This window comes from Ipomoea triloba, chromosome 15 (genome assembly GCF_003576645.1).
Source record: "Ipomoea triloba cultivar NCNSP0323 chromosome 15, ASM357664v1".
Lineage (NCBI taxonomy): Eukaryota > Viridiplantae > Streptophyta > Magnoliopsida > Solanales > Convolvulaceae > Ipomoea > Ipomoea triloba.
The window spans coordinates 14,589,464-14,617,342 of NC_044930.1; the positions used below are offsets into that span (position 1 = coordinate 14,589,464).

At 32.8% G+C, this 27,879-nt stretch overlaps 1 protein-coding gene across 1 annotated transcript; it reads right to left on the reverse strand.

Moving 5' to 3' along the window:
* Nucleotides 1-18,876: 18,876 nt before the first annotated feature.
* On the reverse strand, nucleotides 18,877-22,587 carry LOC116007298. Its single transcript, XM_031247940.1, has 6 exons — nucleotides 22,449-22,587; nucleotides 22,274-22,343; nucleotides 21,697-21,804; nucleotides 21,497-21,595; nucleotides 20,546-20,671; nucleotides 18,877-19,271 (listed from the first exon to the last, which is right to left on the reverse strand). The coding sequence occupies exons 1-6, from the start codon at nucleotides 22,476-22,478 to the stop codon at nucleotides 19,120-19,122; spliced, it is 585 nt and encodes a 194-aa protein (XP_031103800.1). The 5' UTR covers nucleotides 22,479-22,587; the 3' UTR covers nucleotides 18,877-19,119.
* Between the last annotated feature and the right edge of the window lie 5,292 nt (nucleotides 22,588-27,879).

Sequence of the window (27,879 nt, forward strand, 5' to 3'; positions counted from 1 at the left end):
AATTTCCGCGAAAAATCTGGTGCCCGTCCACTCACGTCACCATGCGTGGTGGTGGGCGTGGCAGCTTACTGGTTTGTTCCCACGCCTGCTCACACGCGTGGTGGCAGGCGTGGGAGTCTACTTGATTTGTTCCACGCCTGCACACACGCGTGGTGGCAGACGTGGATGTGTGATTGTGCAGAATTTTTACCTTGATCTTTCTCCCTTCTTTTGTGAAATGACGATGTTTGTTGATCGATTGTGGGCAATTCGTGACTCTTGGATGGATGACCTGTACTTGTTAGCTCAACCGAGGTTATTGAAACATTATTGAAACAACGAAAAAGAAGAGTATACTATCAATAATAAAAAAAACTTAATGAAATATAAGATAACATTGGGACTGCCTCCCAAGTGCGCCATGGTTTAACGTCTTCGGCCAGACGTGGTATGTCCTATCCTTCGAGGCACACCGATTTAGGGACCCGTCCAAGCGTCCCATGCACTCTAGCTTCAAGGTATGCCCGGAGGTGGGGAATATCCTTGAATTCAAAAGCAAAGAAGGGGAAAACGTAGTTTATTAATAAATAAGCACAGGGTACCATCCTAAGGTGTTTAAGGATAGTGCGCTCCTCTTCTCCCTTCTCATCACATGTTCCATCCCCTAAAAATTTGTCCTTAAAGGTCTCCCGATGAACACTTTCTCCACCGTCTATCACATCTAAAGCGTTTTCTTTCCACTCTTGTTCTTTTGGATTGTCAATGGTGACAATCCTTTCCCCTTGTTCCCTTTTTCCTTCTATGATCCCTAATAATTCTCCATCCTCCCATGTAGGATCATCATAATCATAGAACTCACTTTCACAAGAATAAAAAGATTTTTCATCATCACTCCCCAAATCATTATAGAATTGCAAGGAATCACACTCCCATGAGCAAAAAGGAACACTATCACATTTATCAAAATTATCATGAATTATAAAGGAACCATCCTCACAAACGAACGTTATAAGAATTTTCAATAAGAGTTGGAGTGAGAGTCTTACCTGGTGTGGGTTCTTCATCTTCCCACATAATTTCAATGTGATCCTCGTCCTCACTCTCAATCTCTTCCCATTGTGGTATGTTCAACTCCCCTAGAAAATAAAAAATACACTTGGCATCCTAATAAGCACAAACTTGTTGTTAACCTGCTAAAAATGCTAATTTCTCTTTTTTCTAGGTTCAGAGATGAATTTGAAGCTTATTCGAGTTTGGTGGCTTAATTGTTATCCCCAAATAGTTCAGTTGCCTATTCATACATTTTCCCTATCTTCTTTATTGTAATATATGTGTGTGTGTGTGTGTGTGTGTGTGTGTGTGTGTTTCTAAATTTACATTTAGAATTCCACTTAATATGAATTATTATTTCTCGGTAATGAAGGTAGTTTGAGTTTACACTTGAGTAGGCTTAACAAGTCAGAAATTAAATGCTCAAACATTTCCAATCATTTTATTTTAGTATACACCAATATCAAGTGGACCGAGCGATATATTCACAAGTAAGTTTCTATACTCATATTTTAGAGCCATGCAATGAAATTTCAATTTTTTTACTATTATTTTTTTCCATTTTTTATAATTTAAGTATATCATTATATGTTGATTTCTATATATTCACTTTTTTCTTTTATAGATTGTAACAAACCCATTACACAATCATTGCGGCAACCTTTTAAGAAATATATCAAATGGTATAAGGTCATATCTTTGATTAGAACTTTAAATACATCTTATTGATGTAATGTGATGATTATTTTTTTTCTTTTTTTTGTAAAAAAAAATAGTGAATAGATTAGATACAACTGAATGCAAGCAAAAATAAAGTGCACAAGGAATGTCCCATTAAAGACACAATCAACTCTTGGCTCAAGAAACTTACTTTCTTCTTTTGAAGAATAATCTATACCCATAGATATCCGACCATCAGTTTCCATACCAAATGGTGATTATTTTTAATGTGGTTAAAAGGAATTTAGTATTTAGTCTCTAATTAAATGTTTTTATTATAGTTGATTATTGTGATTATGGAGATCCAACTTACGCATATGAACATTGCGGGGCGTTATTTTGGTTCGAGGAAAGACAAAACAAAACTGTGACAAAAGGTGCTAAAAAATATTCAGTGTGCTACAACAATGGAAAATATCTATTGCCCTCAATAAAGTTGTCACCTAAACCTATCCAAGACCTATTCTTTGCCAATGGTGACATATCAAAACAATTCCAATACAATATTATAACGTACAACAATATGTTTAGCTTCACATCAATGGGTGGAAGGATAGATAGGACTGTTAACAAGGGTGGTGGACCTCCTATTTTCTGTTTGAATGGACAAAACTATCACTTGATGGGTAGCCTACTGCCTGTAGAATGAACAACACCCCACTTTGCCCAATTGTACATTTATGATACTAATAATGAACTAAACAACCGTATCAATGTTGTTAGGTACTTCATATTTGTCTTTAATTTAACAATCTTTGGTATCTTTATAGTTTAGTTCAATTATTTTTATTTATTTTGTATAGGGGTGATGGGAAGCATAATGACATTCACATTGAAATAGTCAATGTCATTAAAGAAGAGTTGGATAAGCATAATGTTTTAGTTAAGTGTTTTCGCATGGCTAAAACAGAATTTGAAAAAAATCCACGTGCTGAGGTGAAAATAAAATTGCTTGGAAAGCGCAATAAAGATGCAATGACTTACAATTTACCTCAAGTATCTTAAGTGGCAGCATTAATTGTGGGGATCTTGATACTACTATGGGGGAGCGTGACATATTTGTAGAAACTCAGAGTGGCCAACTGCAAAGAATTAGTGAATTAAATCCATCATACTTGCTGCTACAATACCCATTATTGTTTCCTTATAGTGAGGATGGGTATCGGGAAGACATTGGATTCACTAATAGAAAAGTTAACGTCAATGGTGGAAGACAGAGGATAAGCCCAAGAGAATTTTTTTTTGTTACCTTATTCATTCAAGAAGCTCAGAGTTGTCTACCTTATTACATGCAAAAATGTTATTCCAACAATTCCTTGTGGATGGATATACAATGGTTGAAGCAGGAAGGCTAATTTATATTAGGACACACCAAAAAAAAACTTAAGGTGTGAAACTTATAGTTGTTTAACTGATGCTTTGACACGTGGAGAGGTTGACCCTTCAACCCAAGGGCGGAGAATAATCTTACCTTCAAGTTTTACTGGCAGGGCTAGGCATATAATACAAAACTAGCAGGATGCTATGGCCATATGTAGATGGATTGGTTATCCAGATCTTTTTATTACATTCACATGCAACCCAAAATGGCCAGAGGTGCAACGGTTCTTGATTTTAGATTATTCAAGATGAAGTTGGATGCTTTGATATCAAACTGCCGGAAGAACAAACCTTTTGGAACTATTGCCGACAGTATTTTTTAAGTAATATTTGTTTTTGGTAGACATAATTTTTTTAATGTTAAATCAAATATCTAATAAATTATTTTGATTTAATGTGACAGTTATATATACCATTGAGTTCTAGAAAAGAGGTCTCCCTCATGCACATATTGTTGGTCCCAAGGGGATGGGGTACAAGTCTAGAGGGGGGGGGGTGAATAGACTTGTATAAGATTTTGCAAATCTTTTCGACCTCTCGTGTGTATTGAACTCAGGATGTTTAGGTTCGATACCTCACGAGGTGAAGACAAAGTTTTATGCGCAGCGGAAAAGTTATCCCCTTTTAGTTAGCACGAGTTTGAGTTAGTTCGAGAGGTGTGTTTATATGCAGTGCAATCGAGAGGTTAGCAAGAGATAAATACAGAAAGTAAATGCGAGAGAGATTTTTAAGTGGTTCGGCCAACCCGCCTACGTCCACTCTTCTTCCAGAAACTCCCTGGAAGGATTGCACTAAAACTTCCCTTTTTAGTACAATATCGAGCGCTTGAGCTTTGATCACGAAGCCCGCCTCAAGCCTCAGGTTTTTCGCCCCGCTTCTTGTTACTCCACCTATCGAGCACTTGAGCTTTGATCACCAAGCCCGCCTCAAGCCTCAGGATCTTCACAAGACAGCTCCCAGGTTACTCCGCCTCTCCTCAGGTTTTTCTCCCCGCTTCCAGTTACTCCACCTCTCGAGCACTTGAGCTTTGATCACCAAGCCCGCCTCAAGCCTCAGGATCTTCACTAGACAGCTGCCAGGTTACTCCGCCTTTTCTTGCTTAATCCAAAGCAAGGACCTTTGGTTGTCACAGTTGAATGTAACAAGCTCCAATCTGACCAAAAGCTATCGTTGAATCAACTTCGATGTAGAGCAGCTTCGGTCACCTTCTAGATGTGTTGCAGTTTAAGCTTTGTAACTCTCTCAAACACTAAGATGTGTTTTCTCGCTATTTTGAATATCAGGATGATATTCCAGATTGAGCACTAGCACTTGAACGTTTGACTTAGACACCTCTTTAGATTTTCGAATCGAATCGATCTCTTACGAAAAGTTCCCCCTTAGTGATCTGTGTCTTCACGTCCTTTTTATATGAGAGTAAAGGAATAATTCCGTTGGAGGGAAAATTATTCCGTTTGAAATTTGTCTCCCATGCCGTGTATGGGACTTGCATCTTTTCAGCATTTTTCATGGAGTGGTGGTCTTGTAACTTGAACCTTTTGTTTGGTAGTGGATATTCCATAATCCACTTTCTTGAGTCCATGCTCCACTTGTTACTTTTGGTAAAAGTTACTCTTTTTAAATTCCCATTGATCCTCGTTCTAGGGAATAAGACCGACTTTGGATTAGTGCACCTTCTTTCCGTTTGTTGTGGAATTCTGATGTGGCATCCACTTCTGGCACCTCCTTAATATTTTATCTCCATGGTATTCTTCTTCTCCAAACTTTATTCATGCTTCCTGACTGTCATTTAACCTTTTGGAGAAGTGTCAGTTTATCGAGACCAAAGATGATGTCTTGAACTGGATTGTTGTATCGAGAGGTCCTGCCTCTCGAACTCTACTTATGTCTCGAACTGGATTTTTGTATCGAGAGGTCCTGCCTCTCGAACTCTGCTTATGTCTCGAACTGGATTGTTGTATCGAGAGGTCCTACCTCTCGAACTATGCTTATGTCTCCAACTGGATGGTTGTATCGAGAGGTACTACCTCTCGAACTCTGCTTATGTCTCGAGACTTAGTTGATGTCTCGCAGACCCTTATTCCTCCAGTGTCGTCTCGTGCCTTCTACTGATCTATCTATGAAATTACAACACGATTCTTGTAAGATGTTCATACAAGTTTACCTCAAGCTTAAATATTTTCCGAGTTGAGCTCAAGTTACCCGGTTGTATTTTCGCTCTTAGTTTACTTGTCGAACTTACATTGATTCCTATCTTTCGAGACTTTAGGGGATTCTAAATTACATTTTTGGTATCATCAAAACCTAATACATTATGTTCCTAACACATATACTAAGTTTCTTAGAGAAAAGAGGTGAAGAAAGTGGTTCGCGAAGTTTAGATTCTATCATTTTAGCAGAGATACCTGATCAAAGAAATGATATTGATTATTTCAATGCAGTGGAAGAATTTATGATGCATGGTCCATGTGGAGCAGCCCAGATTTCTTCTCTGTGTATGTTAAATGGTCAGTGTTCTAAACATTTCCCCAAAAAATTTGTAGATTCTTCTACTTTTGATGAGGACGGCTACCCTATTTATAGACGGTGCGACAATGGTAGGACAATTGTTAAGAACGGGATTACACTAGACAACACGTAAGTTGTACCTCACAATAGACATTTATTGTTGAAGTACAGAGCTTATATTAATATTGAATGATATAATCAGTTCCACTCAATCAAGTACCTATTCAAATATGTCAACAAGGGACATAACCGGGTAACAGCTGAATTCTACAAAAGCAGCAATGAAGAAGAAAGTCCTCAAGTGATCGATGAAATAAATATGTACTACGATTGTAGATATATATATATATATATATATATATATATATATTTATATCACCATGTGAAGCTGCTTGGAGATTGTTTCGTTTTGATATACAATTAATGGCTCCTTCGGTGGAACGGTTAAGCTTTCACTTGCCAAATCAACAAAGTGTTACTGTAAGTATACAAATGATACACGGTCCATTATTATTGGCTTAATTATTTGTCAAAATACACTTTGGATTATATAGGGTTATTTTAATTTTTAGGTTCTAGACCTTCAATCAGAATATATAGCTTTGCTGAAGGATGGACTATTTCAGCGGAATCTGTCTCAGACAAGATGCAGTAAAAAACAGTCAAACAGATTTGGTCTCACATATTTATTTTATGTGGACATCATATTATTTCAGATCTAAATGTTAAGTGGCTCTCATTTAATTGAGGATTTTCAGCTACTACTTTGGTGAAGTTTGTTAAGGGTTTCTATGCTATATAAAGGTTAGAAGTGAAGCTCATTAATTCGAACACTCCCGGATTCTAAAGCAGAGCTTCTCACGTAAACACTAAGAGTATTATGTTGATGAATTAATGTCACTTTGATGGTGTCTTTGATGTTGAGTAGTGATTGAAGATTATTGAAGAATTCCCGGCTTGCAGCTAACCAATTCAAGTGTAGATGATGAAGGTTGTGTTGGTTTAGGACCATTGTATGTTTGGCATATATTCCAACTGTTGTAACCTTGGTGATCATCTAGTGGATTAGGCAAACGCTGAGTAGCCCCACAGATGTAGGAGTTTTAGCTCTGAACTACGTAATCATTTCTTGTGTCTGGGTTCCTTTCTTTTGTTATGTTTTTGTTTTTATTTGTTATTCAAAATAATCAAATCTAGACTAATAACTATAAGAATATTAATTAATGTTTAATTGGAACCTTTAAGTTTTGCATTCAAGATCCACGATACTTTTTCAATTGGTATCAGAGCCCGAAGACTTAATTTATTAGTCTAATCGATTTGGCTATATCGTGTTTCTTAAACACAAGACTTAGGCGCATTTTCCTTTTGTTACTATTTTGGTTGCTTTGTTCTGTCTTATCGTTTGTTAAGTATTTTAGAATGAATAAACAGCCACAACTATGCTTACTGGAAAGCCCGTAGAAGGAGTATCTCAAAGCACAGGGCGAACTGATCTGGAGAGCCATCCTAACTGGTTGGGAACATCCCACTAAAGCAGGTGAAACAGAAAATGATCCTAAAGTTCTCAAACCTGAAGTTGAATGGGATGTAGCTGAAAGGACCCTCACCGGATTTAACAATAAAGCTCTAGATATAATTTATTCACTAATGCATGAAAGTCAATTCACTTTGGTGACAGGTTGTGACTCTGCAAAAGCTGCGTGGGAAATATTGGAAACTACCTATGAAGGCACTGACTCGGTAAGACAATCAAAGTTACAACTGGTTCACTCGGATTTTGAAGATCTAAGGATGAACGATGACGAAAATATTGTAAGTTTCAATTAACATGTTCAAGAACTTGCAAATCGAGTTGCTGTGCTAGGCGAGCCATTTTCCCAACAAAAGCTGGTTAAGAAAATCTTGCGTTCTCTACCACCTCGCTTTCGAATGAAGGTGACTGCTATCGAAGAAAACACAGGTTGGGAAAATAAAACTATTGCGTTGATGGGAAGTCTCAAGACTTATGAAATGGAGATCCTGACTAATCATACAAAGAAACAAAAGTCTGTTGCATTCAACGCTGAAGGACAAGATTTTGAATTACCTGATACAGATGAGTTGTCTGATGATCCTGTTGTTTTATTATCTAAACATTTTTCTAAGATTTTGAAACAAGTTAAGAAAAAAAATTACACTCAAAATGGTAAGGCACAAAATCTGAAAGGGATCAACTCGAGTGCTTCAAAAGGTGTGGCAAAGCCTGGAGCATCAAATTCAAAACCATCTGGCTCACGCATTGCTAAACCAAAAGACAAAGCAAACAATGGCATCCGATGTTATGAATGCGAAGGATTTGGACATGTTCAGGCTGAATGTGCTACACACTTACGAAGAAAGAAGTCCATGTCAGCCCTAACCAGGAGCGACGATGAACCTGAATCAGAAGCGGCTGGGTCAAACTCTGAAGAAATATCTGGAAATTTCGTGGCTTTCACTGCTATATCTAACAGTGACCTTGATGTAGAAGAACATGCTGATTCAGACAACGTAGAATATAATTCAGCCGAAGATCGCGAGTTACCTCCTGTGTCTTATGAATTAGAATACAAAAAATTGTACTCCAAATGGGAAGTTTTACTTAAAGTTCATCGTTCTTTGTCTAGTCAGATTGGAATATTAGAAAATGCCAGAAAAGTGTACAAAAGTCAAGTTGCTGATAAAGAAACCCTCCTGAAAGCCAGTCTTGATCGTGAGGAAAAGCTAAAACAGGAGCTGGACACTCTCAAAAGGCGTATTAAGATGATGGACACCACGTCTACCCTTGATGAAATTCTTGATTCAGGAAGACAAACCACTACAAATTTTAGGCTTGGATTCACAAGTGGAAAAAACAAAGATATTGTCTTTGTTAAAGAATATGGACCAATTCATGACATTCCCGAATCCAGTTCAACTCAACAACGTTATGTTAAAGAATCTGGACCAGATCATGATATTCCCGAATCTAGCACGGCTCGGAAAAGTTATGGTAAAGTATGGCAAACTAAAATCAATTATAAACACTATAACCCTATCTGTTACTATTGCAGGCTTCGTGGCCATACCGGACTAAAATGACTTTATTTCTATAAAGATCAAAGGGTTGAGAAATACACTCACAAGCGCATTGCACCATTTATAAAACAAGTTTGGGTCAGGAAAGCCAATTTTATAACCCAGAAAATACCAAACGCATCGCAAGGGAAAAGTGGTACTCAATAACTAGTGGAAGATGTAGAAAATCTGAAAATTCAAGATTGAATGGTCGTAATTGAAATAAATCAGGTATTTTATAATTCAATAAGTTATTTTTTTCTTAATAAATTGTTGTGCTTTGGTACAGATCCAGAACTTTGTTTAGAGGTGGAATCTCAAACCCTAAATTTTTTTCGAAATCCTTGCGTCATTAGAAGCTCCGGAAAAACCTTCTTTGAGAGTATTGGTACATTCTAATTCTTATTCTTTAGTTGATATTTTCTCAATACCTGAATTTTGGATTTTTTCTATTAATTTACCTGTTATTTATGCTTTCATTATCGGCTCCTAAATCTGTCTTTTAATTATGCCTTCTACTGATTATTAGTATATCTACTGCATTACATGCTCCATCTTTATCAGTTTCTGATTCAGTAGTGCATGGCACTATTTCTATTCCTATATCTGCTCCTGATATTTCACACTCTATTTCTGTTTCTAGATTAACTAGTTATGTCTCATTGTCTATTCCAGTAGTCTCCAGCTCTATTGCTGTCTCTACTCTAGTGTGCCCTGTTTCGATCTCTGTTTCTACATGCTCTATGCATGTCTTTGGGTATGTCACTGTTCCAAGTTCCACTGGTTCAGTATCTTTGTCCGCCAGTTCTACTGAATTGCTATCTGAATTAATCTCAAAATTACATGTTCCTTGCTCTGGTAGGTCTGTGTTTGTGTTTCTTATCCAGGTGCCTATTGAATTACCTTTTCAAAAGCCCAAAGGCAAAGCACCTAATACTTCTTCAAGAAAAGAGGAAAGGAAAAGAGAGCTATATACTCCAGCACCTCGCATGACTCGATAAAAAATGGCTCCCAGTTCTGCTATGTGCCTACCAGCCTTGTTGGTGATTCTGTTACGCCTCCTAAAAGCTCCAAAGTTGAAAAGTTCAAGTCTATATTGCGAGATCTGAAGTTGATGAATTTATGGAAAACTCATAGTCAAAGAGAATTTTTGCTTCAGAAGGATTTTGATCTGGATGTCATTATGAAGCATTGCAGTATCATTCCTCTACTCAAAGACCAGGATCTACTCCAGACTGTTTAAAACATTGGTCTCTATTCAGAATGGTTGATTGTTGAGTTCTACGTAAATTTTTCTCTTGATACAATTGCTCAAAGTTCTACTCGATTTCACAAGGTGGTTGTTCATGACCGATGGTATGCATTTAGTCCTAACTCAATCAACCTTGCTGACCTAGAAGAAGAACGTGAGTCGAGTCTAGATACTCTTGTTATTGCTTTGTCTCACAATCAGCTCATGGTCTGTCCTAAGGGTGATGTGTCCTCGCAAGTGGTGGCTATTATTTTTTTTTACCTTCTTTTTGTTTTGCTCTCATGTGCTATTTATGCCTTCATTATTTGCTCATTTGAATGTGCCTAAGATGATCTTTTTGTTAATGTGCGTATCTACATTAGTTACTGTTTTATAATCTGCTCTTGTGCCTAATTTATCTGTCTTTGAACCTGTTTTGTCTAATTCTGTGGTTTCCTCTAAAATTATATCCGGTTCAATGTTAACCTTTCATGTTGCTATTTCTTTTTGTCAATCTGAATTTGAAATTGCTTGGCTTCTATATTTGTTGGTCTGATCATGACCGTATTTGATATTCTTTGTGTTTTGTGCTAAATGTTATGAAAATGTGCTATGCAAATGTGCTTTCAATCTACTTTACATGAATGTATCTACTTTTTTTTTTGCTTTGTTTGTTCCAACTTGAGAATTTCTGAATTTCGTGTCTGCTTATGGGCTCTCTATGTTATATGTGATGAACTTGTGCCTGAAGCTACTTTAAATGGATGTGCTTACTGTTTTATGTGTTTATCTTCCTACTTCATTTGACCCAAATTGACAATTCCTGAATTTGTGCCTATAAGTGCGTCTGTCTTATTTGCTGAGTGGTTTTTAAGTTGCGTGTGCCTAGTTCTGGGTTTCTCATTTCTTTTCTACTTGTGTAGGTGCTTGTTACAGCTTCGAAGAAATGTATTCCAAGAGCTGTCTTAGTATGATGATATTGTGATAAAATAGTCACAATTGAGGGAGAGCATAGTTATCTGGATTATCATACTGTTCGGACTATCATTTGGATCATCATATTTTTTTAGATTATCAATATTTAGATTATCATATTATTCGGAGTCCCATTATTCAGATTATCAGATTATTTGGATTATCTTGTTGATGGATTGAACTACTTATTGTATGAGAATATCTAAGGGGTGAACATTACTATGAACGTGGGTTGCATATGAAGAGTATGATGATTCGTATAGATTTCAGTTGTGAGTTGGTATGAATTGGTGGTTATTCTATTGGTGGTTGACAATATGGATTATCACAATTTTCAATGGTTAGTGATAAGGATGATGAATGCATGCTGGAGATAGACATGAGTGAATTATGGTTTGATTGGAAGAATTCTTAAAGCTATTATTGATCTCTAAGCTATTTTCCCTTACATTGAAGAGCCTACAGTTGTTATAGATGACTCTGCTTCTCTTCCAAACCACTAGATGATCACATTTGCCAATTTTTTTACAAAAAGGGGGGAGTTAAGGTATGTTTAATAACTAAGGAGGATTTGAGGTTGTTTTGATGTGGAAAATCTTTTGATGAACGCTTGGATTTATTGTACTAAGGGGGAGTAATAGTTCAGGGGGAGTTTTGGCATTTGGTTGGAGACATTTGGAGTTTGACATGCTTGATAAAATCTTTCGGTGATGTTTATGGATGTTTTTATTGATGTCTTATTGATATTATCTCTCAAATATTGAGGGGGAGTGTTCTATTGCAATTTTGCTAGTTTTGAAGCTGTTGTTTTGGTGGTCTGTTGTAGTGGGTTACGCATGGCTTTTAAAACAATATATGTTTGGTCTTTATTTTGTATTAAGTGTCTTATCCTTGTTACCAAACTAACTTATGGCATGTTTTAATAAAATGGTTAAAATTTGGTTTATAAATGCCTATATTTGAAGGTGTTTTTGTCAAATAATTGCCAAAGAGGGAGATTGTAAGTGTACAAATGATACACGGTCCATTATTATTGGCTTAATTATTTGTCAAAATACACTTTGGATTATATAGGGTTATATTATATTTTTTGGTTATAGACCGTCAATCAGAATATATAGCTTTGCTGAAGGATGGACTGTTTCATCAGAATTTGTCTCAAATAGGATGCAGTCAAAAACAGTCAAACAGATTTGGTCTCACATATTTATTTTATGTGGACATCATATTATTTCAGATTTAAATGTTAAGTGCCTCGCATTTAATTGAGGATTTTCAGTTGCTACTTTGGTGAAGTTTATTAAGGATTTCTATGCTATATAAAGGTTGGAAGTGAAGCTCATTAATTCGAACACTCCCAGATTCTAAAGCAGAGCTTCTCACGTAAACACTAAGAGTATTATGTTGATGAATTAATGTCATTTTGGTGGTGTCTTTGATGATGAGTCGTGATTGAAGATTATTGAAGAATTCTCGGCTTGCAGCTAACCAATTCAAGTGTAGATGATGAAGGCTGTGTTGGTTTAGGACCATTGTATGTTTGGGCATATATTCCACAACTGTTGTAACCTTGGTGATCATCTAGTGGATTGGGCAAACGCTGAGTAGCCCCGCAGACGTAGGAGTTTTAGCTCCGAACTGCGTAATCATTTCTTGTGTCCAGGTTCCATTCTTTTCTTATGTTTTTGTTTTTATTTGTTATTCAGAATAATCAAATCTAGACTAATAACTATAAGAATATTAATTAATGTTTAATTGGAACCTTTAAGTTTTGCATTCAAGATCCACGATACTTTTTCAGTTACATTTGCAGATGATGATGTAGTTGATAATATCGCCAATAGACCAACAATAGCACAAAACATGTTTTTGGAATGGTTCGAAGCAAATAAGAACTTCCCAGAAGCAAGGAATCTGACTTACACTGAGATGCCAACAAAGTTTGTGTGAAAGAAAGACGTTAGAAAATGGCATCCAGGGCAAAGAAGTTTTGCAATAGGACATGTTTTCTATGTCCCGCCTAGTACAGGTGAAATATTCTATTTGAGATGTTTGTTAAATAAAGTTCGTGGCCCGAGAAGTTATTCAAATATAAGAACAGTAGATGATTTAGAGTATGATTCTTTTAGAGATGTGTGTTATGCCAGAGGTTTGGTTGATGATGACAAAGAATATGTTGATGCAATTGAAGAAGCAAGCGAATGGGCTTCAACATGTAATTTGAGGAGATTGTTTGTAACATTGTTAATGTCAAACTCAATAGGAAAACCAGAGGTTGTTTGGGATGTAGTTTGGCACCATTTATCTGAAGATGCATAGTTTAAACTTCGACAACATTTGCGAAATCAAGGTATAAACTTACTAATGTTTTTTTAATATGTTTTAGAAGTTAAGATAATTACAACAAACATTAAGAATTTTTGTTATGTGCTATCATTTTCGCAGAATTGGTTCTAAAGGATTCTAAAAAAAATGAACTTTGTCTTAATGGAAATCGAGAAGATGTTATCAACACTGGTAAGAGTTTGAGAGATTTTCCACCAATGCCGGTTCCTGATTCTAATATGTACAATCTAACAACAAATAGGTTGATACAAGAGGAATTATCATATGACTGTGATGCTCTAAAGTTAGAGAACGAGATTTTGGTTAGGCAACTAACAGATGAGCAAAGGGTGATATATGATGAGGTGATTGCAGACAATAAGAACAACGTTGGAGGTCTATTCTTTGTTTTTGGATGTGGTGGAACTGGTAAGACTTTCTTGTGGAGAGCCATTTCTTCTGCTTTAAGGTGTAAGGGTGAGATTGTTCTAAATGTTGCGTCTAGCAGCATAGCTTCTCTTTTATTACTAGGTGGTAGGACTGCGCATTATAGGTTTGCAATACCTATTTCTATTAATGAAGATTCAACTTGCAACATAAGTTAAGGTAGTCCTTTAGTAGAGCTCCATCTTCAAAGTAAATTGATAATATGGGATGAAGCTCCATTGATGCACAAATTTTGCTTTGAAGCTTTAGATAGGACTATGAGAGATTTGTTAAGGTCAACAAATCCAAATAGTTATGATATGACTTTTGGTGGAAAATCGTAGTTTTTTGTGGAGATTTCAGAAAAATTTTACCAGTAATTCCAAAGGGCACAAGGCAGGATATTGTGGGTGCAAGTATAAATAAATTCTTCCTATCTCTGGAGATCATGTAAAGTCTTTAGGCTTACTTAGAATCTGTGTCTAAGAGGGATACAATCACAGCGTGAAGTTGAAGAGGTTGAAGAGTTCGCAAAATGGATAGCTAATATTGGTGATGGAGTTCTTGGTAATTCAAGTGACGCTGAAGCAGAGATCACAATTCCAGATAAGTTATTACTTCAAAATAATGGTGATCCTATTGCTACAATTGTTGATAGTACTTTCCCTATGTTTCGGAGTGGTAACAATCATATTAGTGATCTTCAACATAGTGCTATTTTGGCTACTCTAGATTTGGTTTATAGCATCAATCAATATATGAATGATCAAAATCATGCTGAAGGTAAGACATATTTGAGTTGTGATTCAGTGTGTAAGTCCAATTCAAATGGAGATATGTTATTGGATTTGCATACACCAAAGTTTTGCAATTCAGGAATACCAAATCATTCTCTAACTTTAAAAGTGGGATTACGGGTTATGCTGTTGAGAATATTGATCACACTTTAAGGTTGTATAATGATACGAGACTAATTGTTATAAGGTTGGTTGATCATGTTTTGGAAGCCCAAATCATATGTGAAACCAATGCAGGAACAAAGGTCTTAATTCCCAAGGTGTCATTAGCACCTTCTAATCCAAGATTGTCTTTCAAATTTCAAAGAAAGCAATTTCCTTTGATACTATCTTATGCCATGACAATAAATAAAAGTCAAAGGGCAAACACTCTCAAACGTCAGTTTGTTTTTAAAGAAATATGTTTTCAACCATGGTCAGATTTACGTAGCAATCTCAAGAGTTAGTAATCCTAGGGAATTAAAAATTTTTTATTTGTGGTGAAAATGTACTGTAGCAGTCTCAAGAGTTAGTAATCCTAGGGAATTAAAAAATTTTGATTTGTGGTGAAAATGTACTATTTCTAAGTACAACTACAAATATTGTGTACAAAGAAGTTTTCAATAATTGTAATACAATTATAACATTTATCCTTTCAAATTGTTTTGCTTTTCATGTATTCTATTGAGTTAATACTCATTTTGGTCCCTCGACTATAGCGTAATACTTGATTTTGTCCTATAGAATTAAAAGTACCCAATTTAGTCCTCTAACTTGTAAAATTATGCTCAATTTGGTCCTCCGTTACAATTTCCATCCACCAGCAATTATATAGAGGGGCAATATCGTCATTTTTAATAGTCGAGGGACCAAAATGGGTACTTAATAGTCGAGGGACCAAAATGGGTACTTATTATTATTATTATTATTATTATTATTATTATTATTATTATTATTATTATTATTATTATTATTATATTTAATAATTGGACAATATCTCTTAGTTTAGTTTTGTCTATCAACATTAGGGGTGTGTAATCTATTAATCGAACCATTTTTATCAACATTAGGGGTGTGTAATCTATTAATCGAACCATTTTAACCGAAGTTTTTAATGTGTAATCTATTAATCGAACCATTTTAACCGAAGTTTTTAAAACTTTAACCGTTAATCGAACCATTTTAACCGAAGTTTTTAAAACTTTAACCGTTAATCGAGCCGACTTGAAATTGTTTTCGATTAATCGGTTGGTTAACAGATTAACCGAACTTTTTAAAGCAACAATTCTAAATCCAAAAAATAATACATATTATAATAAATCTAATTAAAATAATACATATAATAAATCCATAACAAAATATAGAAAAACAATATCATAAAAGTTTAGTTAAAAATAGTTAACCGATAAATTCGAACCCAATTAACCGTTAATCGAAATTTTAAAAAATCTTTAACCATTAACCGAACCGAAAAAGTTTAGTTAAAAATAGTTAACCGACAATTTCGAACCCAATTAACCGTTAATTGAAATTTTAAAAAACCTTTAACCATTAACCAAACCATTGAATCAAAATTTTAAAAAGTTTAGTTAAAATTTTAAAAAACCTTTAACCATTAACCGAATCGAACGGTTAACCATTGTTTAACTGAACTTTTTCGGTTGGGTTAATGGCTAAATGTTTTTTTTTTAAATTTCGGTTAACGGTTAATTGGGTTTGAATTTGGGTTCGGTTAATGGTTCAAGATTTTTTAAAAATTCAATTAATGATTAATTGGGTTTGAAAGTGTCGGTTAACCGTTTTTAACAGAACTTTTTCAGTTCGGTTAATCGTTAAAGGTTTTTTAAAATTTCGATTAACGGTTAATTGCATTCAAAATTGTCGATCAACCGAACGATTAACCGAAATTTTAAACATATATATAACTAAATAAATAAATATATAATCTAATATGTAAAATCTCTATAAATTTGTAATGTATTTATGATATTATTTTTGTATATTTTCTTATGGATTTATTACTATATGTATTATTTTAATTGAATTTATTATTATAGGTATTATTTTTAGGATTTAGAACTTTAGCTTTAAAAAGTTCGGTTAATAGACCAATTAATCCAAAAAAAAATTTTAATTCGGTTCGGTTAACGGTTAAAGTTTTAAAAAACTTTGGTTAAAACGGTTCGGTTAATAAATTACACACCCCTAGTGTTGATATATAAAACTAAACTAAGAGACATTGTCCCAATATTAAATATAATAATAATAATAATAATAATAATAAATACTCATTTTGGTCCCTCAACTATTAAGTACTCATTTTGGTCCCTAGACTATTGAAAATGACGATTTTGCCCCCGTTTTTAACGGCTGATGGATGGAAATTGTAACGGATGACCAAATTGAATATATTTCACAAGTTAGAGGACTAAATTGGATACTTTTAATTCTATGGGACAAAATCAAGTATTACGCTATAGTCAAGGGACCAAAATGGGTATTAACTCTATTCTATTTGTCTTCTTTCTTTTTTTAACTGTATATTCTATATATTATATATATTATCGCACATGCGCAAATACTTAGTTGTAATAACAATAATGATGGGATTTGTTAGTTTTCCCACTCAACTCAAGTATTTTACACTATTTACATTATAGTTGCAAAATACCGACAGAATTTTATGACTTAAAAATCATTTGAGACAAGCTTAGCTCATAGTAGAAATAACATGTGTTAGAACAACACCAACAATGATTTTTTGTGAATTTTTTTGACTTGCATGGNCTATTAATCGAACCATTTTAACCGAAGTTTTTAAAACTTTAACCGTTAATCGAGCCGACTTGAAATTGTTTTCGATTAATCGGTTGGTTAACAGATTAACCGAACTTTTTAAAGCAACAATTCTAAATCCAAAAAATAATACATATTATAATAAATCTAATTAAAATAATACATATAATAAATCCATAACAAAATATAGAAAAACAATATCATAAAAGTTTAGTTAAAAATAGTTAACCGATAAATTCGAACCCAATTAACCGTTAATCGAAATTTTAAAAAATCTTTAACCATTAACCGAACCGAAAAAGTTTAGTTAAAAATAGTTAACCGACAATTTCGAACCCAATTAACCGTTAATTGAAATTTTAAAAAACCTTTAACCATTAACCAAACCATTGAATCAAAATTTTAAAAAGTTTAGTTAAAATTTTAAAAAACCTTTAACCATTAACCGAATCGAACGGTTAACCATTGTTTAACTGAACTTTTTCGGTTGGGTTAATGGCTAAATGTTTTTTTTTTAAATTTCGGTTAACGGTTAATTGGGTTTGAATTTGGGTTCGGTTAATGGTTCAAGATTTTTTAAAAATTCAATTAATGATTAATTGGGTTTGAAAGTGTCGGTTAACCGTTTTTAACAGAACTTTTTCAGTTCGGTTAATCGTTAAAGGTTTTTTAAAATTTCGATTAACGGTTAATTGCATTCAAAATTGTCGATCAACCGAACGATTAACCGAAATTTTAAACATATATATAACTAAATAAATAAATATATAATCTAATATGTAAAATCTCTATAAATTTGTAATGTATTTATGATATTATTTTTGTATATTTTCTTATGGATTTATTACTATATGTATTATTTTAATTGAATTTATTATTATAGGTATTATTTTTAGGATTTAGAACTTTAGCTTTAAAAAGTTCGGTTAATAGACCAATTAATCCAAAAAAAAATTTTAATTCGGTTCGGTTAACGGTTAAAGTTTTAAAAAACTTTGGTTAAAACGGTTCGGTTAATAAATTACACACCCCTAGTGTTGATATATAAAACTAAACTAAGAGACATTGTCCCAATATTAAATATAATAATAATAATAATAATAATAATAAATACTCATTTTGGTCCCTCAACTATTAAGTACTCATTTTGGTCCCTAGACTATTGAAAATGACGATTTTGCCCCCGTTTTTAACGGCTGATGGATGGAAATTGTAACGGATGACCAAATTGAATATATTTCACAAGTTAGAGGACTAAATTGGATACTTTTAATTCTATGGGACAAAATCAAGTATTACGCTATAGTCAAGGGACCAAAATGGGTATTAACTCTATTCTATTTGTCTTCTTTCTTTTTTTAACTGTATATTCTATATATTATATATATTATCGCACATGCGCAAATACTTAGTTGTAATAACAATAATGATGGGATTTGTTAGTTTTCCCACTCAACTCAAGTATTTTACACTATTTACATTATAGTTGCAAAATACCGACAGAATTTTATGACTTAAAAATCATTTGAGACAAGCTTAGCTCATAGTAGAAATAACATGTGTTAGAACAACACCAACAATGATTTTTTGTGAATTTTTTTGACTTGCATGGAGGAAAGATAAGCTGACATAAAAGAGAGAAGAGAAAGGAGTGAGATTAAAATGAATTTGCAGTAATATAAAATTTTTTGTAGGACCCAAGAAGAGAATAATGCAATTACCCCTCTCTTTTTTTGTCTGAGTTTTTCTTTTCTTTTTTATTTTTTCCTTGTTTTTCTCTTCCCACCTAATCCTATTGGCCTAAAAAAAAACCCTATTATTGGTGTTGCTTACATGTCAAGTAAATTTCTGTCCGTCAGTGTGACTAAATTACATCTAAGGATCAGAGCTAACATCATATCTCAGAACTTGGAATCTATTCAACAAATTTGACTTGTATTTCTCAACTTCAGCATCCTCGAGGGAACCAGGGGTGGACTTGATAGCTGATATCGCTCCAACGACTTGCAAGACCGCAGCAGCTTCATCTGCAGAAAAGTGGGAGGTTTTAGTATGAGTTAAGATGAATTAACCCTCAAAGAAGAATGCAGAAATGGCAAAGGAATTGGCACCGAAAAGGGTTATAGAGATCAAATGTTGATATGGTTTGTAATCAATTTCACTCATCCACTAGTCTATAGAGGTTTGATCAGATTGGTACCCCTTTTATTTCGGGTAGCATGACCCCAGAATGCAGTAACCACATTGGACTTCAACTAATCTTAGGGAGGTGTATTCAATCATGACTTTTGTAGATTTTTAAAAACTTTTAAAATGATAGATTTTAATAAACTTTTATTGATTTTCATAGAGTCGTTCAAAACTTTTTAAAACTTTGTAAAACTCTATAAAAGTCTGTATAAAAAACTTGCATAAACTTTTATCAACTTTTTTATTTTAAAAAGTCTACAAAAATCATTAAAATTCTAAATTGAATACATCCTTACAAACTTTCATAAGTAATTCATAACAATATTAAACACTAAAATTTATAGTTATAGAATTGTTCAAATAAAATATTTAAAAATATAATTGGTAGAGTTTAGGTATGTAGAAAATATAGGATAATGAAGAAAAAATAATTTATTGAATTTAGGTATAGACGTATAGTATAAGGTTTATAAAGTTTAAAATTTTAAATAAGGAGAAAAAAATAGAGTTTAAATAGAGAGAGAGAGAGAGAGAGAGAGAGAGAGAGAAAAAACCCTTCGGTGAAAGAAAATTTTGAAATCTTGGGGTTGGGGGTTGGATTTCAACTATTTATATTTGAGAAGGAAAAGTATATAAAAGTCTACAGAAGTTATAAAATTAAAAAGTCCTTACAAATTCATAACTTTTTGAATACCACGTGACTTTTAAAGATTCTTTAAAAGTTTTAATTGAATACCACATGACTTTTAAAAACTCTTTAAAAATCTTGATCGAATACCGCATGACTTTTAAATACTCTCTAAAAGTTTGAATTGAATACCTCCAAACTTTTAAAGTTTATAAAAGTCTTTAAAATTCTATGAAAGTCATGATTGAATACACCCCCCTTAGGTTCGTGCCGTTACGTTAGTTATAACAGACATTAGAAGAACAGCAACCTCCCCCAACCCCCGAATATGCTACTTTTGCTATACAATTGTTATACACTGTTTAACGAAAAAGCAAAAGGTTCTTTCGCAAGATTTCAATAATCCCTGAACAAAAACAGTTTAAGAATGCTTAAATAAATCATTGTAAAGAAAAAGATTGCATGTAAGTTTGAGAGTCTTGCCTGATTTTGAGATAGCAAAAAGAGCCTTTAAAGCTTCCTTCCTTGTGCGGTCATCTTTAGCAGCCTCCAACATCCTCAAAAGTTCTTGAGCTCCACCCATTTCAATAATTTTCATCCGTCTTTCATCTGGAAAGCCAAAGAACATACTAGAAATGAGAGATAAACTAGAGCATCATCAGGTTCACTTCAGTTAATGATCCAAAATTGAACATAAACAAAGCCATGGTCTGCACATTTCCAATTTTTATTATTAATTACCTAAACGAATAAACTTCATCGTCTTAACATCATAGGTATTGCAACACAAATATTTATGCTTGCCAATTTTCTAGCGTTGGCATGCCTACCAATGGTAATAGCCAATGGGAGAAGTCAAACTCCATACAATTCTTCAAATTATATAATTTAGAAGTCTATCAGGTTGTAGGATCAACTTCATACAAAAAGCCTAATGACATGGTGATTGAGATACACAACAGAAATATTATAAGGTTCTCCTATGAAAACAGTCTAACATTGATCTCTTGTTCATGTATCATGTTCATATACAGTAACCTAGTCACTTCACTTTACCTCAGCAAATGCAAACTCATTCCTTTTGACAATATCTTAATCTAGATTCTCTAATTACTAGGAATATTCTAGACACGTAATTTCAACAGCTCTTGGAGCTTGATTCTATCCACCAGTTAGTGATTTAAAACTTTGTAAGGGTAAAAAGTGTTTTAAAACTTTGCCTCTGTATAAACCAAATGCTGATTAAAGTTATTTAAGTAGAATGAAACAAGAATCCATATTGTAAAGAATATAGGCCCAAGCACCATGCAATTTCCATATCACCTATTTTGCTCACAGAAAAAGTTTCAAAATACAAACATTACTCATGTATCAAACACAAAGCAAATCACTACGCACTAATATTAACCTCAAGATATTCTAGCCCAAACATACCATCAATGGCAAAACGAGCCAATCTGGATGCTCCCATTCTTTTGAACAAGGGGTCCTTGACTTGTAAAAGTGTCACAGACTGCTTCAACAGATTGTCTCCTAAAAAACTCAAATTGTATTATTATCAACATCGATCAGAAAAACTTGAAAATAACTATAAATTCAAGGAATTGTTGAGTTTAGAAATTGCACACACTCACCCATGTACGGGAAAAACTGATAAGCAACAACTGTTGCAGTCCCAGCGAAAATCAGTTTCAACAGCCACCCTATTTTCCTTTCAGCCTCTTCTTCTATGGATCTTTCATCTACAAAAATAAAAATGTGTGATAAGAATGGATGCAAAGAACACAGGGTGGATAATGAAACAAAAACCTATTCTTATCACACAACGACAGCCAAAAAAAAAAAAAAAGGCATTATGATTTGCATCAAAAACTACCTTAATTTCAATTAAAGGGTAAAAAAATCAACTTGGCAGATAAACTCTAAGTCCCAAATAGATTAATTGTAAACAACACAACATTCATTAATCATTATTTACTCTCATTTGCAAATACACTCCCAACTCATAGGATTTCAAATACACCCAATTTCCAACCTTGGGCTCTTAACTAAGCATGTCAGATAAAAATCTCAATAGACCATCAACATCCTATCCAATGTCCACAATAACACCACACTAGGCCGGTCCATCTTCCCCGGCAAACCGATCACAATGATGCACCAATTTTTCAAATAATTCAGATTAATAAAAGAGAAGAATAAGGGTATCACCTCTTCCGTAGCTAGATGTAGAAAATTTCTTCTGGGGTTGAAAATTCACTGCCTTGCTTCTGAAAATATGCTGCATTAATACAATCCAATGATAACTTGATCAAGAATTAAAGTTACAGAGATCAGTGTCAGATTTTAGACTGTTCGAAAAGAAAATAAGAAGCAGATGGATTACCGTACTTAACCTCGCCGCTAACGTACGCATGATCGGAAAGAGAAAGGAAGATTAGAGCTTCGAAGATTTGTTGGTATGTCAGCTGGAATTTCACAGGGAGAGTTCAGTGGAAGGGTTTTGGAAATGAGTTCAGCATAGAACACTGTTTGGGAATTTAGAATCTTTGAGAAAATAGTGGAATATAAATATTGAGTTAATTTCATATTCAATTCTCAATGCATTTTTTTATATTAATTTTTAATTAATAATTTGACCATATTTTACATTTAATTTTGTGATAAGAGTTTTTTTTTTCTTAACTTTGATAAGGGATCACACTTGTGTGAGATGGATTGATTTGGATCAGATCAATATATAAATATAATATTTATACTGAATAGTAATAGGAAAACAAAATATTTGTTACTTATAAGTGAAATTGTAATTCTTTTGAGAAAAAATGTACTCCGTATTACTTTTACATCTTGATGTTAAAGTATTATATTTTTCATCAAAAAATATTACACTTTCCCTTATAAGTAATGTTGGGAGTATTTGTTACTTATAAGAGAAAATATAATATTTATGTGGGGAGAAAATATAATATTTATGTGGAAAAATGTAATACTTTTAAATCAAAATGTTAAAATATTACATTTTTTTCAAAAGTATTACAATTTCTCATATGAGTAATAAACACTTTATTCCTTAGAGTTATTACCTAATTTGGTCCATCGACTAGTAAGATTTTACTACTTTGACAAAGACCTTGTGGTCTAGTGGCACCCGGTTTACACTTCCACATGGAATGGAGTGGGTTCGAGCCTTAGTGGAGATGACTGTTGACTTTTTGTGCTTCAGTAGATTGCGAAAGTAGCTATGAACAGATACTACATTGTAATATAGTCAATAGTACTAAAAAAAAAAGAGTTTATTACCGAAATGGTCCATCGCGAAATAACCAATTTGGTCCTCGATAATTTTTCGTGCCCAATAAAGTCCCTCAACTTTGAAAAATTTAACCAATTTGGTCTTCCGTTTATTTTTGCCATTAAACATCTGTTAAATTGGGACCAAATTGGTCACGAAAAATTATAGAGGACCAAATTGATAATTTCGCAATAGCCGATGGACCATTTTGGTAATAAACTCAAAAAAAATTACTACTTTGGTCTTTGACTACCAAAGTTGCTCAATTTAGTCACTAACTATGCAAGTTTTACCTAAAATGGTCCCTCGACTATTAGAATTTCACCACTTTGGTCCTAAACTACAAAAATTGCTCAATTTAGTCCTGAGTTAATATCCAATATAGTCACCGACTATTGTGATTTTACTCAATTTAGTCCTAAATGACTTTTTGTGCTCAATTTAGTCCTCGACTTTGATGGTTTTACACAATTTAGTCTTTTGTTAAAAATATGTTAGTTGACTGTTAGAAATAGAGTCCTAATGGTAATTTCTCATCCTTCATCCCTTTTGGGATAATTCCTTCTTCTTCCACTTATTAAGATCCATGCAGAAATGTAAATTTTCGTACCAAATCAACTTCAACCCTAAATAAATAAATAAATACAGAGTAAATAAATATTTGGGTACGAAGATTTACATTTTGCATGGATCTTAATAAGGGGAAGAAGGAATCATCCCAAATGGGATGAAGGATGAGAAATTACTATTAGAACCATATTTATAACCGTCCATTAATAGATTTTTTTAACAATAGGAGTAAATTAGGTAAAATCATCAAAGTCGATAACTAAATTGAGCACAAAAAGTCATTTAGGACTAAATTGAGTAAATCCACTATAGTCGAGGACTATATTGGGTATTAACTCATTTAGTCCCTAACTATGCAATTTTTACCCAAAATGGTCCTTCGACTATTAAGATTTCACCACTTTGGTCATCGACTCTCCAAAAATATCACAAATCCACAATAAACTTACATTTTAGGTTAACATTTGCATAGTTGGGGACTAAATTGAGCAAATTTGGTTGTCGATGACTAAAGTGGTGAAATCCTAATAGTCGAGGGACCATTTTAGGTAAACATTGCATAGTTAGGGAATAAATTGAGCAACTTTGGTAGTCGATAACTAAAGTAGTGAAATCCTAATAGTCGATGGACCATTTTAGGTAAATATTGCATAGTTATGGACTAAATTGACCAACTTCGGTAGTCTATGACCAAAATGGTGAAATCCTGATAGTCAAAAGACCAGTTAAGTATTAATTCTTATTCCTTACTATTATCACATTTTTCAATATACGTATTACATTTTTATTTTGGCTCGACCTGTCTCACGGATTCGTGAGACAGTTTTAGACCCATTTTTGCCTTTGATAAGAGTTTATCACTAATTTGTTCTCAATTTCTCAAAATTTAAAGACTGAAAGATAAATTATTATTTTGTGAAATGTAAAGTTATATTTATCAATCGGGAGTGTTGCACTAGTAGCTATATGTTAGTTTTTTTTAATACTACTAACTCTATTACAATGTAGTTGACCTCCTATTTGGGAGAGTCACTTCATGTCACTGAACTATAAAGTTGTTGGCCTCAGTAAACTAGTTCAGTACATTGAAAAAGTTTTAATAGAGTCCATTAAGAAATTATTAGTAATTTCAAAAATCTATTAAAAAATAATCATTTACTAAAGCCAAAATATTACTAAATTCATTAAAGTTAAAAGCAAATATTACTAAATTATTAGTTGGGAAATAAATTTAAAAATGTTATCATAAACAAATAGCCAAGCCAAAGACTTTGTAGTTAAGTGGTATAGTTGTGGCCCTCCCAAGTGAGAGGTTACAAGTTCGCCCATTGTAATAGAGTCAATAGTATTCAAAAACTTTTAAAAAAAATTAGTTGTACAATGTATTTCTTCTTTGAAGCATCAATTTTCTAAGATACAATTGATTACTGATGAATTTATTTGACCACTCAAATATATCATTTTCAATGAACTTGAGCGAATGAACATTTTGACATAACTTTAGAGTCAATTGAGAGAGTACATAGGGAATAAAATTATAATTTTTTTATGGCATGTTACCCACTAAAATTGACAAATTAATCAGTTACAATGTAGTATCAGCATTGCTTCCACTGAGGCTTGAACCCAACCCTTTCATATGGGGTGCAACCGAATGGCACTAGACCACAAGGTCATTGGCATCTAAATAAACTTTGATAAATTGAAATTAATTAGTATTAATCTATAATATGTTAACTAATTATTATTACGGAGTATTATTATTATTATTATTATTATTATTATTATTATTATTATTATTATCTGAATAAGAATAAATTTTAAATTGAGGCTACAAACCAACCGGATATAGTTTGGACAATAAAGAGACTGCCTAATCATAATATTATTGCGCACAAAAAAGACATGTAGTATTTTTCATTCAAGTCTCTTGTCCTAACATGTAATTTCTTTTATTCTCTTATAAACTCTTATAGTTGAATTATTGTGACAAAAATAAAAATCAAGAATGTTATGCATGTGACTTTTTTTTTTAAAGTACAACTATTGACTAAGAGTAATCATGTCACAATAATTAAAGGCGGAAAGTAAAAATTGCACTTTTAAAAAGATCATATTTCTTAGAAAAATTGAAGTTGAGGATTGGGAAAATAGAAGCTAATCACAAATTCATGAAAACAATGTTGTAAAAATACTTTTCAATACATCTCAAAAAAATAAATAAATACTTTAAGAAGAAAATAAAAATTTTGTATTAAAAAATAACACTCATTTTCAACAGTGTGCGAATTGAGAAAAACGTACAACCAATTTACAACTAAAGTGTGAACTAACAATAACACTGTAGCAAAGGAAAAAAAATACCTGGCATGTATTCACTGTAGCAAAAAAAAAAACCATGCAACGTATAAAGCAGCTCTATAAAATTATACCTAATGTTAAAATCAATTCGTAAAAAATCTCCATGAGCACTTTCATCAACAACAATATAAAGTTAAAATAATTCCTTCATCAACAAAATAAAATGTATTAATCATACCTCGGCTTAAGATCTTCCACTCCCCAATGGATCCGAAACTAAATCAACAGAATAAATTTATAAAAGCATATCTATCGAAACACAGCGAAACAATGGATTAGCTAGTATCAATTGTGATTTTCAAAGTCACTAATCCATTGTATTTATAGGTAGAAAATGTGAGTATTATATATTTGTATAAATTTTCAAAAGGAAAGTATAATTAATTTTAATTTCTAAAGGAAAGTGTAATTTATTTTAATTCTTAACATTTTTATTCTCAACATGGCTTATGACCGGATTTCCTATATTTGGTTCTTAGTACAAAATTACCATTTAATATTATAAAATTATATTATTATATTATTTTGTAACCTGCATACTATTACGGGCTGTTTGGTAGGGAGTCATAAAGGGGCATTGAATTTAAATTCATTGAATTGATAAACTACTGTGTTTGGTAGGAGGGAATTGCAATTCCACGGAATTGCAATTCCCTCCTACTGCTGAATTACAATTCATAGCCCCTCCCCTATGAATTGTAATTCGGTGCTGCAATGGAGAGGAGAAGCTGATGTTTTGACATTTTTGCCCTTCTAATTATAAAGGGTCTCATCATTCATCAACTCCTATTCACTTATCCCATTCTCATCTATCATCTCTACTGTACGTTTTTTGTTGTGAAATAATAATAATAATAATAATAATAATAATAATTATTATTATTATTATTATTATTATTATTATTATTACATAAGGGCATTTTGGTCATTGTATCATCTATTCCCTTTCAATTCCCTTTATTCACCGAATTACAATTCCACCGAATTACAATTCTTTTCCCCTATAATTCACTCCTCCCAACCAAACGCCCTGTTAATATGTATCAATAATTATATTATATTATATTATATTATTATTATTATTATTATTATCATCATCATTATTATTATTATTATATATTAGTATTATTATCATTATTATTATTATATATTATATTATATATGTAACCTCCCTATACTATTAATACGTATGAATGGAAGAATGGGAGATAACCAATTATAATTAATACATGATTGATTTAGATAATTAATTATCATAATAACCAATTATAATTAATACATATGAATGTCTAATTTTTATGAATATATTATATATATGGATAATTAATAAAATAAATGGTGTTACTAAAATGCCCCTAACTTTGATAAGGAATTACCATAATTACTAATAACTAATTACCAATCTATACTATATATAATATATTATAATTACCATAATTACTAATATTATGATAGAATAATATTAATTAATTATAATTAGAATAATAATTATCATATTACTAAAATGCCCCTACGTTTGGGCGGGAACTTTTGGAGGAGGATAATGCTTTTATATATAGTATAGATTAGAATTATTATCATAACATTGATC

Bases quoted from the DNA above. Each gene is read 5' to 3' on its own strand.
- LOC116007298 (XM_031247940.1), bottom strand. From the start codon at position 22,478: ATGCGTACGTTAGCGGCGAGGTTAAGTACG. The intron at 22,344-22,448 runs GTAATCCATCTG...GTATTAATGCAG, and splicing joins TAGCGGCGAGGTTAAGTACG to CATATTTTCAGAAGCAAGGC. The intron at 19,272-20,545 runs GCAAGACTCTCA...ACTTTTCTGCAG, and splicing joins TTTTGCTATCTCAAAATCAG to ATGAAGCTGCTGCGGTCTTG.